Below are 14,872 nucleotides of genomic sequence, written 5' to 3'. Positions count from 1 at the left end.
GGGGAAATTACTGTATAAGATAAAGCTAAATTAACTGTCCTCATTATACTGGGAGAAAATAACCTGAAACTTAGCCTGCCACACACAGCCATTTCTGCTTATACTAAATCATGAGCTGGTTGTGTAAACATGAATAGAACTATGTTCTTATCAACTTTCCCCAAAATAGTGCATGAAACACAGAAGGCTGTCACAGCTAAGGCATGCTAAAGCTGTCAGTACATTTAATCATGTTTAACAAGGCATTGACAAAAACCAATGTCATCATGCAGCCTGGGAATATTTACAGACATATTTGGGTCCCACCTCATGCTAGAAGAACAAATTACAGCAGCTGGCTGCTAAATGAATGATAAATGTTTAAGACGGCACTGTTTGAGGTCAAACGGATTACGCAATTGGGAATGAATGGATCTGAACTTCGTTACTTAGCAATCCTGCTCAGTTAAAATCCTTGGATCAAACCACTTTGTTGTGAATAGGGTCTGACGAATCTAAATGCAAGCGTCAAACGTGCAGCGATTTCAAAGCCAGGACTAAAAAATTCAAAGTAATTTCTCAGAAAAGTGACAACCAGTGAATGGCCAAAAGAATTGAGTTAATGTGGTCACTTCTCTTGGAGAGTATTAGAAGTCTGGCAGCGCTCTGAAATAGCTGCAGTCTGCTGATATTACGGGGTGCATCACCATAATTAAGCCTGGAGATAAAAGCATTAAAGCCTTGCTACACGTCGATGAGTGAAAGGAAAATTTCCGTGATGTGCTTCGGCTGAAAAAAAAAAACCATGACTGCATCTGCTTGAGTTGCTTGGGGTATTTAATGACAGGTCTGAATCAAAAATTACTCCAAGATTACCAGCTTGGGGCTTCATTTTGGCTGATAACTTAGACACACACACAAAATGAATATTTAGGAACCATCTGTAGCAGCAGTCCCGAGTCTTGCGATTCTATCCCCATTCTTATTTTATTAGTAAAATAATGTTTTTTTAATCATTACAGTTTGGAAAGGAGGTTTATTACTTCTTGTAATAACTATATTAATAATTCTGTTTTGTAATTGTATTCCATCTGGAAAGATCAGGTTTCCCAGTGGCATTAAATTAAAAGTTAAATCCTGGCTCCAAAAATCCATATTTATAGCAATTCCACCTGAAAAAGGAATACTAGCATGTGAAAACCAGTGGAAAAAGAATCAATCAAAGAGACAGGGCCAGTTTGGTCTATAAAAAGCAGGTTTTATTACATGTCAACTGCTTATTAAGTAGATCAAACTTTCACATCGTTCTGTGTGGGTGATGTTATTTAACATGAACCTATATTCACTGATAACTGCTGAAAATATCAAATCCAGTACTATACAGTTACAAATAAGTCCTTCATAGTGTTTTTTTCAAGGGCAGTAACTGTACAAGCATTTACATCAGTATTATACATAATTTACATGTGTTCGGTAAGTGGTACACAACGCTGTTGAAAGGAAAAGCAGTTTGTTAACACGCATGCTACATTTTAGTAAACAAACGAGACTCCCTGTATGAAGTCTGTTTTTATACACATCTTTTAATCTGGGTTGTAAATATTCCTTCACATATTAATAAACCACATATCTAAACTGTAAACAAGGGCTGCTGAAAATATGGTGCAAAGATCACATGCCTCTCTTCCTGTTTTTGTACTTCATGTTTCTCGTAATGAGGATATAAATGTATACAGTGTGTTGTAAAAAATTAATTAATAAAAATCAATAAAATATTTTCATGCATCGACTAAGAAAAAAAAACAAAAAAATGAATCAAAAGCAAACTTAAATTTCAAGTATGCTGAATAAGATCAGATTAATTTGTGTAGTTAAGCATGTAAACGTTTGCATGTGCACTCTTGTATCTTTTCAGACAGTCATAAAGTACCTGCAACACTTGAACCTGGGTAGTTATTGAATTTAATTTATATCTCAGGCTCTAGATACAATGAATGAATAAATAAATAAATAAAACCCTTTTTTCAGTCTCTTATTCAAATATTGCTGCTTTAACTTGGACTTTTTTCTATGCTTGATTCAAGTAAGACCATGAGGAAATACTGAGCAGAGAGATGAGACACTCTTTTAGTGGGTGCTGGTTAAGACGAAGATGAAAAGACTCAAAAATACATATATTCTTTCCTAGTCTGACCTATATTCTATGAGGGATGGTTTTTTTCTTACAGTCTTTGTAATATAATAAAGCAAAGGACAGCTTTTTTATCTTTCAATTCTATACTGGACGGCCCATAAATAAGTCGGTCCTCCTGTCAAATTAGCTGCCTTCAACCCAGATCTCTACGCGTACAGGTTGATTTCACAAAAACCAACAAGCCAGCTTCATTAAGATGCCGAAAGCAAGCAGCACATTAATCACAGCACACTTATCAACATGATGTCTAATTTCACTCAGTGTACGCCATCATCTTTTCATTTAACAATTTTCACCTTTCTTGATGACCAAAAATGAGATTTTTATGTTATTTTGGCTCAGCACTCAGCATTGAAGATGTTTTTTTGTTGAAGTCCCAACATCTGGGCCTGTTAATCCCAAGTCATTAGCATACATCTTTGGCTTTATGTTTTAAATGCTAAGGCTGTGCACTAACAGACAAAACGAACTAAAAAATATCTTCTGTAGTTTCTTATTTATCTACAAGAATCTGAAAATCTAAACTAGACCGTCTTAACGCAATTAGCTAGCCCCTCACGATCCCCTTGAGCCCTTCTGTTTCATCACTCGCTCACTACTAAATTCCAAGATAAACACAGAAGTAATGCAACACTGAACCGTGCATTACTGCATAATGCATGGCTGTAATCTGGTATAACGCAACCTAATTTATATTTCATGCAACTCAATTGTCTCTCAAATTAATAACACATTTAGGACAGTTCATGTGGATTTAGGAATTAAAATATTCTTAGTAGTAAGACCTGAAATTTGGATGGGCTGACACTCACTAAGGAGCAAACTTCTACATCCTTTTTGGTTAAGCTCATCTCTTTGTCAGTCGATATACTGTGATAACCATCTGAAACCTTCCCCATAGCCTTGTTTTTTCAACACGCTGCACATGAAAATCTCCAGGGGTCGAGCATTCAGCTCCTTCAGCAACACATTTCCCTGTCAGTTACAACAAGGATCAATTAGAATGACGATCATATGTGCTCCTGCATATTTCTGTGAATTAAGAAAGAATCCTCAAGACATGCCTACCTTCCCGGTAACTTGGCCATCAAGAGCAAAAGCTCCTCTAAGTCCTCCTTCGCTGATAGCTTCGGGGCGGTCAATTTTATTACCTAACACCAACACTGGTACATTGACTATGGTCTCATCTGCAAGGAGAGCCTAGAAAAAATAAAAGAGAGACAAACTAACCAGCAATCCATTGCTAACACACAAAAACAGTCCTGTGTGGTGGAAACCGTTTGTAACAGCAATGTTTAACCTTACATCAAGTTCAGTCTTGGATTCTGTGAGTCTGTCATGATCTGCACAGTCTACAAGAAAGACGACTCCATTCACAGCTGGCAGGTAGTTCTTCCAAACTCTTCGTGCTATAAAGAAGGGAAAACGGCTGTGAATTAGCTGCGATTGCAACAACTCAACATGAGTCTCTGAAATGCAGCAGTCTAACTATAAACCTTTGAAAATATAATTATGTCCTTTCTCCTGTAGAGAAGCGGTAGTTTACACATCCTCACATCTAAATACACACAAATACAGATTAACTATTTTCAGCTAATATGGCTAATTACGCCTCAAGTCAAGTTTAAGCTGCTTGCCACTAATAGCACTGATAAACAGTGTTACTTATCTAATTTTAAAGTCTAATTAGACAGCAATGGACAGATGTGGAAATAGCATTTTAATTTGACTGTACAAATCAAATATGGGTTTTGTCTTACCAACGGATTTAGATCATTTGGATAATGATTTTCAAATGAAACTATAGAGGGTTAGTTTTCTCTATCTTTATTTTTAATAGCACTGGTACAAATTCTAATTACAATACATCCTGCCTTTAGATTTTCTGTTGACATGCGTACAATGAATCAGATCACTCAGCATTCAAGCGTGAATGCATGCGCTAAAAATATCAAATTGAAGAAAAACAACAGATCAGTGTGACGGGGGTCTACAGAGACATCATGTGGCAGCCATGTGCACTGATTTGTCAACCTGTCAGTTTGGTTATACATGTTTCTGATGACAGGAGGTGCTACCGTTGAAGATAACATAGGCAACAGTCACTAATCTTCAACTTTTCAACTTACAATAGTAGAAGTGTATTTTGTGATCTAGTAAACCCGTTTCCTCTCCTTTCTGTATTTAATAAACATTAAAACCAAATGAATGGGGCGATGTGAACACATATGCTAAAGGTTTGAGAATCAATCAGATGCTCTAAGCCCACAGAAATGTAGTGTTGTTGCTATCCTGTGCTAAATAACTTAAATAAATAACACAAACAAAATAGATACAAAAAATTCAATAGCGTCTCACTGCCAGCAAAAATGGAAATAGATCTCACCTTGTACATGTCCTCCGAGATCAAACGTAGTAAATGTCATGCCACCGATTGTTAGCTCTTCAGAAGCTTTGTGTGAAAGAAAATACACCTGAGATGTTTTCGCACATGAGAAAATTTGAGATGCACAGACAGATGAATGTCAATGACATGCAGAGACCTGCACTGCTAAAAGATGATGTTAGACTAATCGCAACTTTGAGGCCACAAATTAAAGGAGCCCCAATGATGGTGACATACAGCAGGGTGGGAAGACTGCCAGCTATAAAGTAATAGGCGGGGTCACTTTATGCAAAGATAAGGCTTAAAGGTGTCAATCGCTTAACTAATAAAGACAATTTTTTACTATTACACAACACATAAGACAGTCTATATGACAGGTGACACCTTTATAAGAGAATGTATAAAAGTAATAAAGTATATGTTGAGGAACACTACAGTACACTATCAACACTTTAATGAAATACTTGCATCTTAAAAATAAATCAGCCATTATCTATTTACCATATAATAACTGTATAAGCAGCACAATAACAAGGCCAATATCACATGGTTTTAGGAGCATGGTATTTTTAGAAGACAGCGCGATCACAACCTGTGGCCTAATATAAAGAAAAATCCAAAACCTGGAAAAACAGCACATGGGTAATATGCACTCTGAGTATCCCCTTACTTGGATGCAGTGTTGGAACGTGCTGCCCAAGCCTGTCATCTTTCAGCATGTGTAGGAGCGTTGTTTTACCGGCATTGTCCAGGCCCAGGAAAACTAGCTTCCCACTCTTTTTGTAAAGACCTGAAAGGATTCAGAAGAATTCTTATTTTATTCCACTTCACGCTGCGCTGCAGCTCTATCACCTCTGAGTTTGCTGGTCTGCTGACCTCAGAGAATGAGACGGGACATGTGGGTGAAACAGCTCAGACAAGAGCACGACCATTAAGGGACTTAAAAACAAATAAAAGGATCTTAAAAAAATCGAGCGGCTACATTTTGCACCAGCTGGAGGCGAACAATTGGAGGCCTGGCTAATTTAAATAAAAAGTATATTATAGTTATTAAAATGTGATGTTTAAAAAAGCATGTATTACTGTTTCAAGGTTGCACAAAGTTGACAGAAGAGGCTTGATTTTTGACAGCAGCCTCAAATGTAAAAAGCAGGATTTTACCACCGTGTTTACGTGAGAATGGAGCTGTACAGTAGGATCCATTTTCCGACCTGAATTTGTGATTATAGTGCTGTGGTGAGTTTTTAACCCAGACTGGAACACTTAAAGAATTGCATGCCCATGTTTGTAAGGATTTGATTTCCAAAGCTATCTATATGTTGAAAATCTTGCTACTATAGGCAGTTTATATAAGCTTCAACCAGATTGATTAACTGGTGTAGGAGAAGTTAGGGAACAGACATATATGCATATGCTGTGATCATTATAGTAACATGTCAGTGCCTGAACAAAATGCACCAAGCTTAGGATGGGAGTACTTAGAATGGGGTACATCATTTCAGAGCAGCACACAGTACTCACCTAAGAACTGTAAAATACTACTAAACCCCCTGTAGATCCAGTCAAATAAAAATGACATCCTGACAGCGTGCACCTAAAACAAGAAACAAAGCAGTTTACTAGACAAATTAAAATATGAAAAGCATAGAGATGCCAGCATTATGATGCAATGTTTACATATTTTCTTAAGAGCATAGTGGGTTTGATTTGTTTATCCACAGTGGACTGGAGACTCCAAGCTTATCGATTTCTTTTAGCAACGTTTCCACATAGCAGAGAAATGATGTACAACTAATGCTAGTGGAGCGGTTATAAGGGAGTCTATAAGGATTCTGACCTACACAGAATCAATAATGGCATCAAATAAATTTTATAAACATACATCAACATTTATGTAAGTAACTCCCAATACAATGTTTAAGCAAAGTAGTATTTATTGCAGGATTTCTGATTTGCAAAGAAACATATCTTTCTAACAGATGCCATTTTGGCTGGTCAAACTGAGTCATCATACCTAAAATTGGGCAAGTAATAATGTCTGTAAGAGCCATGCCAAAAAGTGATTGTCTGCCAAGTCTAATATCTTTGCTTATATTGGTAGTGAACAGGATTTACAAAGGAAATATATATCAAATAAAGAAATTTTGCAAGTGTCTTTATGACTTTGAGTTATTATACCTATTCTGTGTTCTACACTGTGCTCAATCCAGACCTTTTTGGCCACTTAAAAGATCCGTATACAACTGTTTTTGTTAGCATTTTAGCAATTTATGCTGTCCTCTTGTTCAAATTGTCCTTGAAAAATACTTTTTTATGTCAATTAGAATTTTTACCTGGATAAATAAAAAAAATCATATAAAGTGACTTTGCCAAAAGCTGATTGCAGCTTCTACCATGTGACAGGAATTTTTCTGGTTCAAAATTACTTGATATCATTCATTAGAGATATGTTTAACCATTATTATAGGTTAACAAGTCACTTACAACAGCTAATCCCTTTTCGGCACTGGTCGAAATGAGTCTACAGCTCATAACATGAGGCATCGATAGGGTTTTTTCATATCTGTGACATAACAAACTGTTATCTCCTTCACCCACAGGTGTAGCAAGGCAACTAGCAGCGATGCTACCCATCTGTACCTAATGAAATATTTACAAAGACTAATTGTTAGATCTGACTTAATGTTTCCCCATGAAACGAAAGCAGAAACAGTGGTGCAGTTTTAAAGGACACCGCAGTATTTAGCTTCCTGCTTCGGCAAGTCTTGTGAAAGATTACCCTGGTCAGCTAGTTAGCATTGACATTGTTAGCCCCGGCTCTTTCTAGAATCTGACCACAAGTGGGTCAAGACACTGTTTAAGAAACGAAAAACCGCGAGTGAAACCCAACATAAGAGACAGCAACACCAGAACAGGCTGTTTCCCATTGACTTGTTAAATAAAAACGACAGTACTCTCTGAGTTTAGCTCGCTTACCTGCAGCACTGACAAGCTGACAGTTCTCGGTAGTATCGCTGGTCTCCTTGGAAACAGTCAATCAGGGGCCTCCTCTTCTTCCTCGTGCTTTAGAGTTTATCGCATGACTTGCATTGGTGCCCCCTCCCGTCGACCAGACGCAACCGATGCTGCAAAATCAGAATCAGAATCAGAATCAGAATACTTTATTGATCCCTGGGGGAAATTATTTTTTGTTACAGTGCTCCATTTTAAACGAACATTAAGACAAGACAGACAATACGCTAACTAAGAATAGTACAATATATACATATATATACATACATACATACATACATACATACATAAGTCACTTATAAATAAATATTTGGAAAAGAAACATGTGTAGTTGTAGCAGCAAACAGTGTGTTAAGTGGATGCGTTGTACAGGGAGATGGCCACAGGCAGGAATGATTTCCTGTGTCGTTCAGTGGTGCTTTTCGGTAATCTCAGTCTCTCACTGAACGAGCTCCTGTGACTGACCAACATGTCATGGAGTGGGTGGGAGGTGTTATCCAACATTGTCTTTATCTTGGACAGCATCCGCCTCTCCGACACCACCTTGAGGGAGTCCAGCTCCATCCCCACAACATTGCTGGCCTTACGGATCAGTTTATTAAGTCTGTTGGCATCTGCGACCCTCAGCCTGCTCCCCCAGCATGCAACAGCATAGAGGATCGCACTGGCCACAACAGACTCATAGAAAATCCTCAGCATTTTCTGGCAGATGTTGAAGGACCTCAGTCGCCTCAAAAAATAGAGACGACTCTGGCCCTTCCTGTAAAGTGCTGTGGTGTTTTTAGCCCAGTCCAGTTTATTGTCAATGTGTACTCCAAGGTATTTATAGTCCTCCACAATGTCAACACTGACCCCCTGGATTGAAACAGGGGTCAAGTGTTTCCTGGTCTTCCTGAAGTCCACGATCAGTTCCTTGGTCTTTGCCACGTTGAGCTGCAGATGATTCTGCTCACACCACGTGACAAAGGAGTCGACCACAGCCCGGTACTCTGTCTCATCATCCCTGCTGATGCATCCAACCACCGCAGAGTCATCAGAAAACTTCTGAAGATGGCAGGTCTCTGTGCAGTGGCTGAAGTCTGTGGTGTAGAGGGTGAAGAGGAAGGGGGAGAGGACAGTCCCCTGTGGTGCCCCTGTGTTGCTAATCACCTTGTCAGACACACACTGTGGGAGACGTACATATTGTGGTCTTCCTGTCAGGTAATCAACAATCCAGGACACCAGAGAAGCATCCACCTGCATCGCTGCTAACTTATCACCCAGGAGGGTCGGCCTGATGGTGTTGAAAGCAAAATGTGCTATTAATGTGTCCTGCGCTGTGAAAAGGTTACTATTCTTAAAATTTCAGAAGTTTTTGTCAGTACTTTCACTTTGTTCTGTTCTATACTTATACTGAATTGAGAAGAAATTATTGTATTTATACTCTTATACCTTTATTTGGCAGCTGTTGCAGCTTGTTCCTTTACTCATAAAGTAAGACTTTACAAGTAAGACTCTACCCATAAATACTGTGCTTGTAAAGTCTGCTTTGCTCCAGTCTCAATGAATAATTTATAGCTCAATAAAACTCTAGCCTTTCGTCCTGGAGTATGTTCAAAGAACCCAAAGCAGGGCTTAAAAACGAAAAACGTTTTGCAGACTTTCACAATAAGGTGATATCTGTTGCATTGCTCATTTTTAAGGGGTATGCTTCTCGTTTGGGGTGCAAGAGCTCCCGGGTTTAGATATGCACTTGTTCTAGCAAAAGCAGGACACAGCTAGAGGTAGTCTTTGAATCTCTTGACCATATTATAATATTATATAAACTATATTTAGTGTTTCACCATATCTGATTTAAGTTACACATACATTATGCGCTAGGGCCTCTATTACTTGACCGTTTAGAGCACCCTTTATTTGCAAGTATAGTTTCTAACCACACTGTAAATGCCTTCAGTTCTTATTGAAGTGACTGTTTAATTGCAGGCTGCAGAAAAAAACAGCATGAGACCTTTTCACTCACAGCTAAAGGCTTTAATAGGAAGTCATTTATAATCTTAAACAGCTATTACATCTTAGGAACAGTACATACATCATGTAGTAGAATTGTCAATATTGTCATATAACCCAATGAATTATTGAATGTAAGACTGTAGAGAAATGGGTTTATATGCCTTTTATCAAATATTAAAGAAGTTTCTTTCTGTCTGTCTTAACAAATGCTGTTATCCACTTTAGAGTCACATTCTTTTGATAAACACAGGTAAATGGTTTAATATAGTGTTTATTTTTCAAAGTAAAATCAAATTGCATTAAAGTTAAATGACAAAAAATAATGAGAGCTTTCATGTGATCTGGATTAAAAAATAACCACATCAGCCAATGAAGGTTGAACAACCAGGCAAGTAAATGTTATATGAAATAAGCAAGACACATCAAATCCACAGGAATCAAGGAAGGAGGGATATGGGAAGGCTTCACATATTTCCTGTTTCCACCCAGGCTTTACCTTCTCACTTGTCATAGTAGAACCATTTGTCAACTGAAAAAAAGTAAAACATAAGATTTAAGTTCCATGAGGCAACAAAACAGAGTTGCTGCAAATATCTATAAACACCCACCTGAACTTGGAATAGGTTCTTCAGCTCCAAAAGCACATGCCTGTAAGCGTGATTAAATGGTGATATATTTATTTGCTTAACTAATCACCTTTAAAGTTCACGAGGAATACATGTGCATGTCATTAATAGACTAATTAAATGCTGCCAAGTTCTCAGGGCCTATTTTCTGTTTTACAGGAAGCCATTAGATGCTGGTTTCTTTTTGATCTCAAAAACATTACTCTTATAGAGAGCAGCTGGAGTGAAATGAAAGAAACTGCCTTTAGCATTTCTCTGTTTCTAGTTTCTTCACTAATCAAATAGGAAGGTATGAATGCTAACATGAATTTAAAAATAAAATGGACTTACAGATTTAACTACTGCCTCGGCATCCCCAGCAGAGCAGCAGAACGGACTATCTGAAACGCTGGTGTTCATGCTAATCAAAGAAAGGAAGACTTTTTTAAATAGAGCAATTTTCTGCCTATACGCATGTCTTTCTCACCCCCCAAAAAGTGCACATATTTACAGTGTTTACTTAGTGTTTTATTTGCTCCAAGAAACACATTACCAAAGCAGCTACAGTGCGGTGAAAAAGTATTTGCCCACTCCCTTGTTTCTTATATAGATTGGGTAGCATATTCCTGTTAATAAATGAAATTGTTTAATGCATTTTGCATTCCCTCGGTTTGACTCAAATTAAAGTTTGTTTGACGAACAAATCAGGAAGGGGGCCAAATGCTGTTTCACAACACTGTACATTATATTCTGTTGTCTTCCTGCTCTATCATCTATGCAATGCACAATCATTGGCTGGAGAAAATTAGGGCAGGAAGTGCCTCTAATAGTATCTGTCACATAATGTTGCTGAGCTTTATATTTGCACAAAGCATTTTATTTTTCAAATTAATCAACTTGTTTACCAGTTTAACTCGCCGGCATTGGTCATCTTAGAAATCAGTGCCTTCCAAAACTCATGTGTGCTCTTCACTGTTTCAATGGCAAAGTCCTGGAGAATACAAAAGAAATACAAAATCAAAGATCCCCAGCTATATGTCTCTAAACTGAAAATGTAATCATGTATGTATTGGGACGGATTCAGTATAGCTAAAAATATAATATCAGAAGTGTAGTCTGATTGTCAAACCAAGACCTAGACTAAAATGCTGAACGCTGTACCCGGTCCTTGAACTCTCCGTTAAAAGCAAACTGATTTTCAGGTTTCCCATCTGGTACTTTGTATCTTTTAAACCAATCAACAGTTGCCTCCAGGTAGCCGGGCTTAAGTCGCCTCACATCATCAATATCTGCATGAAATGGAGAAAATGAAAAAAAAATTCCAAAAAGCTTGCACAGTCTTCGCGTATTTTCCAGCAACATAAATAACTTTAATTTTTAAGTTATCCCTACTGTTAAAACTGCCAGCTTCTGGGTCCTCAGTATTGATCACTATGACCTTCCAGTCTGTTTCACCCTCATCGATCAAAGCCAGAGTTCCCAAAACCTTCACTTTGATTACTTCTCCTCGAGAGCACACCTGAGGATTAAAGATACTGTTTTGAAAAAGCTGCAAAAAGCACCATTTCAGTAAGTCTCTTCAGCCAGACTTGTTCCAGTACCTTATTTCCTATGTCACATATATCGATGGGATCATTGTCTCCGCAGCATCCTGTGTCGCTGTCCTTGTGGTTGGGGTCTTCCCATGTCTGTTAAGGAGAAGTGTATGGGGTTAACTGAACAGAGACATGGCCTAGTTTCCTGCTGTACATATATCATCTGAGTGGGACTCGCCTGCGGTATAGCTCCATAATTCCAGATATAACCTTTATGGGGAAACACATTTGCTACATAACGAAGATTGCCCTTCTTCACGTCTTGCTTCAGTGGATTGAGAGGATCTTTAGTGGCAATCTGTGAAACAAAGACATTAAGTACAAAAATAAAAATAGAAAGAAGCAATGACTTAGATTGTAGTCACTACATTACCACAAATATGGGAGGGATCTTAGAAAGCAACAAATACATATTTTTGCAAGATATGTTATGTACCTCCATCTTTGCATTTGTCCACCTTGGAACTTCAACAATGGCATGAAAAATATTCTAAAAATGGTAAGAGACATAGCCTTGTTACTGTCGTACCTGATGATGAATTCTCCTAGTGGCTTATTGTGCTACTTATAGACTGGCATAATCGTTATCTAAGGTAGGATACAGATCATTGCACATATGCCTAAGGAGTTTCAAGAGAAACCCAGCAGCTACCACAGTTTTTGTTATCTATTCAGTGATTTGTCTAAATAGTCAAAATAAGGACATATGTATTTAAGAAATGTGAATAAATTAACCTACAAGGCAAAATACGGCACAATCAGCAGGTTTTCAATGATATAAGTTCTTCTCTAATATCCCAAAAGACTAACAGCCACACATGATGCTCACCTCTGCTTCATTTGCATAGATGGGTACATCGTGAAAGGGAGAGATGTATTTGCCCTCAGAGTTTTCTATGAAAAGAATTACACAGTTTCATCTCCCTATTCAAATAAATAATATGGGATCTTTACATCTACTTAACAGTAGTGCTCCTGTAATATACTGCTACATGTTATGCAAGCAGCTATTACACTATACAGAATCCATGAAGGAATTATTTCCCACAAACAGTCAAACTAGTTCATTCAAAGAGCTGTGCTTACTGAAATACACCCTGTACTCCTGGGTGTTCGGCCTGCCCTTCTCCTCGATGGTAAAGCTCATGTCTGCTGTTGGTTTAAACCCCTCCAAGTGTGGTCTGTTCACTAATTCAGCAGGACTAAGAAGCTCCCGGCAGACAGGCAGTCATGTAAGACAGGGGAGCAGACATGCGCACTTCTTAAGCCTATGGGGTTAGAACCCAGACAACTACCTGTATTTGACAATGGGGCTGCTGTGGGAAAGGCGTAAACACCTGGTGACAGATCCATGCTGGCTTCTGCCTGTTCCTGTATGGCTGCTGTGTTCAAATCACACCTAGCACTGGCATCTGTAGCTTACAAAAGTAACCCGTGTGAAGCAGAGTTGCTCAGAATAGTAATCAGCAACTAATCCTTTCTGTTGCCACTTCTCCGTGCCTGCCACATGCATTCTGCAGCACAGACGTGAAGTTTCTGCCTTGTCTGTGTGCGAAGTGATTTGTTTTCGAGTTCCCCGTTACAAGCTGTGGCTCCCGAGAGTTCTTTTCACAGAAAAACAGATGGAGCTGACAGGTGTTAGCTGTAAGCCAATTAACACAGCAGGATTAGGTGGTGTGCAGTGTTGTGACTTCTTACATCTCAAGTTTCACTTTAACTGTTCGATAACATACTTATGAGCTTGTTTTCGGAAACACTGAGAAAAAATATTTAAATTAGTTTTGATTTTTGCATGCTTATGTAATACATTTGAGCACCGAGTCCTATTCTACATGAATGCCTTTAAGTTTTTATATTAATCTTTTGTACCAAAGTTTAATTTTTTTTTTCATTTGCTTGTTTTGTTTTGGCTGAACTTTTTTATGTCACTTAAATCATGCATTTCATTTATATATTGTTATCCAAATAAAAAGTAGTGTCAGAGTAAAAGTGCATTAAAGCACCTTATGGGAAAAAAGGAAGAAAAACACAATATACATGTGTGGGAGTAGTCTTATATCTTTGTCGTGCAATTTCTATATTAAAATCATGTAACTGTACAGTTCTTTATTATATATAAAGTATTAACTTTCAGCTATTTAGATGAAAAATCCTGCTGTAAACCTAACTAAAATGTGCAGTGCCAAAAACTGCTTAATATAACCTGTCAAACTGCACAATAGCACTAAAGAAAGTATGCTCCTCTGCCTATAGGTAAGGTAATTAAAACACAGTGAATTAAAGAGGAGCGTGAAGCTGAGTGCGAGGTCACACTCTGGGAAGCAGACAAGTCACGTGGCACTGAAAGCTTGCCACCAGGCTAAATGTCCCAAGAACATTCTCCTTTGGCAGACTTGTAGATGCTGTATCTGATGACTTCTCCCAACAGAAATTATGTGTATTCAAACCAATTTTCACCCTAGAAAAGGTTTATTTGGATTATTCGTTCACCAGATCTTCTTGGTTTTCTAATGATACACGCAGACTTGAAACTCTGCGCTCAAACATCAGGTGAAATAATCCAGACTCAGCAGGGATGCTATTTAAAGTGTTCTTGAGGAGTAAAATACTTTGAGTTGCTCTTCTGAGCACCTGTCTCCGTCTTCTGGAGCTTCTATTACAGTTACAGTGAACTGGAATTATCCAACTTTGAATGTGGCTACAATACCTTCAGGCATCTTGAAAGGATGTTATTCTGTGAGCTCCTCATACTGTATCTACCTGTGTGAGAAGTACCTGCACTCAGAGGGTGAACTACAGACGACATTCTGTGTGTACAGACTATTATCTTAGCAATTGCTTTTCTCTTGCTTGTTTAAATTATTGCTCCAGCTGTAATCTATGTTCTAGTCCAATTCTTTAGATTTTATGTATAATATTTAGCCAAATGTTTCTTCTTGCAAAACATTTTTCAGGTGCAATCTTAGCTTCCAGTCAGTTGTATTTGCATAGCCAAGTGCTTCACTAATACAATACAATCTGTACTTAGATCCTTGATTTGGATAAGAAAACACTCACCCAAAATGGTAAAAAAAAAAAAAAGAGAGAGAGAGAGAGAGACTTGTGAAAC

General features: G+C 38.0%; 2 protein-coding genes across 3 annotated transcripts; both read right to left on the bottom strand.

The window, feature by feature from the left end:
- Positions 1 to 1,125: 1,125 nt before the first annotated feature.
- On the bottom strand, positions 1,126 to 7,610 carry sar1aa (secretion associated, Ras related GTPase 1Aa). Of its 2 annotated transcripts, XM_085416631.1 has the most exons (7): positions 7,536 to 7,610; positions 6,081 to 6,153; positions 5,230 to 5,349; positions 4,560 to 4,625; positions 3,479 to 3,582; positions 3,242 to 3,373; positions 1,129 to 3,148 (listed from the first exon to the last, which is right to left on the bottom strand). In XM_085416631.1, exons 2-7 carry the CDS (start codon positions 6,136 to 6,138, stop codon positions 3,032 to 3,034), a joined length of 597 nt encoding a protein of 198 aa, XP_085272757.1. In that variant the 5' UTR covers positions 6,139 to 6,153; positions 7,536 to 7,610; the 3' UTR covers positions 1,129 to 3,031. The 2 variants fall into 2 exon arrangements, with proteins under 2 accessions (XP_085272758.1, XP_085272757.1); XM_085416632.1 differs by lacking the exon at positions 7,536 to 7,610 and having other exon boundaries at positions 1,126 to 3,148; positions 4,560 to 4,647.
- Positions 7,611 to 9,607: 1,997 nt separating this feature from the next.
- ppa1a (inorganic pyrophosphatase 1a) lies at positions 9,608 to 12,991 on the bottom strand. The gene is made up of 11 exons (XM_085416630.1): positions 12,850 to 12,991; positions 12,593 to 12,657; positions 12,200 to 12,253; positions 11,942 to 12,061; positions 11,770 to 11,856; positions 11,561 to 11,687; positions 11,330 to 11,457; positions 11,074 to 11,159; positions 10,520 to 10,589; positions 10,172 to 10,211; positions 9,608 to 10,092 (listed from the first exon to the last, which is right to left on the bottom strand). Exons 1-11 carry the CDS (start codon positions 12,908 to 12,910, stop codon positions 10,064 to 10,066), a joined length of 867 nt encoding a protein of 288 aa, XP_085272756.1. The 5' UTR covers positions 12,911 to 12,991; the 3' UTR covers positions 9,608 to 10,063.
- Between the last annotated feature and the right edge of the window lie 1,881 nt (positions 12,992 to 14,872).

Source organism: Rhamphochromis longiceps, linkage group LG8, assembly GCF_057381845.1.
Source record: "Rhamphochromis longiceps isolate RC_006_pf linkage group LG8, R_longiceps_female_GT1.1, whole genome shotgun sequence".
NCBI classification, from domain to species: domain Eukaryota; kingdom Metazoa; phylum Chordata; class Actinopteri; order Cichliformes; family Cichlidae; genus Rhamphochromis; species Rhamphochromis longiceps.
This window is presented reverse-complemented; position numbering and strand designations above follow the sequence as displayed.

What these genes read in the sequence shown, in the direction of transcription:
- sar1aa (XM_085416631.1), bottom strand. Translation starts at nt 6,138, where the DNA reads ATGTCATTTTTATTTGACTGGATCTACAGGGGGTTTAGTAGTATTTTA. An exon ending in TAGTATTTTACAGTTCTTAG is followed by an intron (nt 5,350 to 6,080) that starts GTGAGTACTGTG and finishes GAATCCTTTCAG; the next exon opens with GTCTTTACAAAAAGAGTGGG. An exon ending in TCTCGGAGGACATGTACAAG is followed by an intron (nt 3,583 to 4,559) that starts GTGAGATCTATT and finishes CCTTCTTTATAG; the next exon opens with CACGAAGAGTTTGGAAGAAC.
- ppa1a (XM_085416630.1), bottom strand. Translation starts at nt 12,910, where the DNA reads ATGAGCTTTACCATCGAGGAGAAGGGCAGGCCGAACACCCAGGAGTAC. An exon ending in GGAGTACAGGGTGTATTTCA is followed by an intron (nt 12,658 to 12,849) that starts GTAAGCACAGCT and finishes TTCTTTTCATAG; the next exon opens with AAAACTCTGAGGGCAAATAC. An exon ending in ACGGAGAGTTCAAGGACCGG is followed by an intron (nt 11,160 to 11,329) that starts GTACAGCGTTCA and finishes TGTATTCTCCAG; the next exon opens with GACTTTGCCATTGAAACAGT.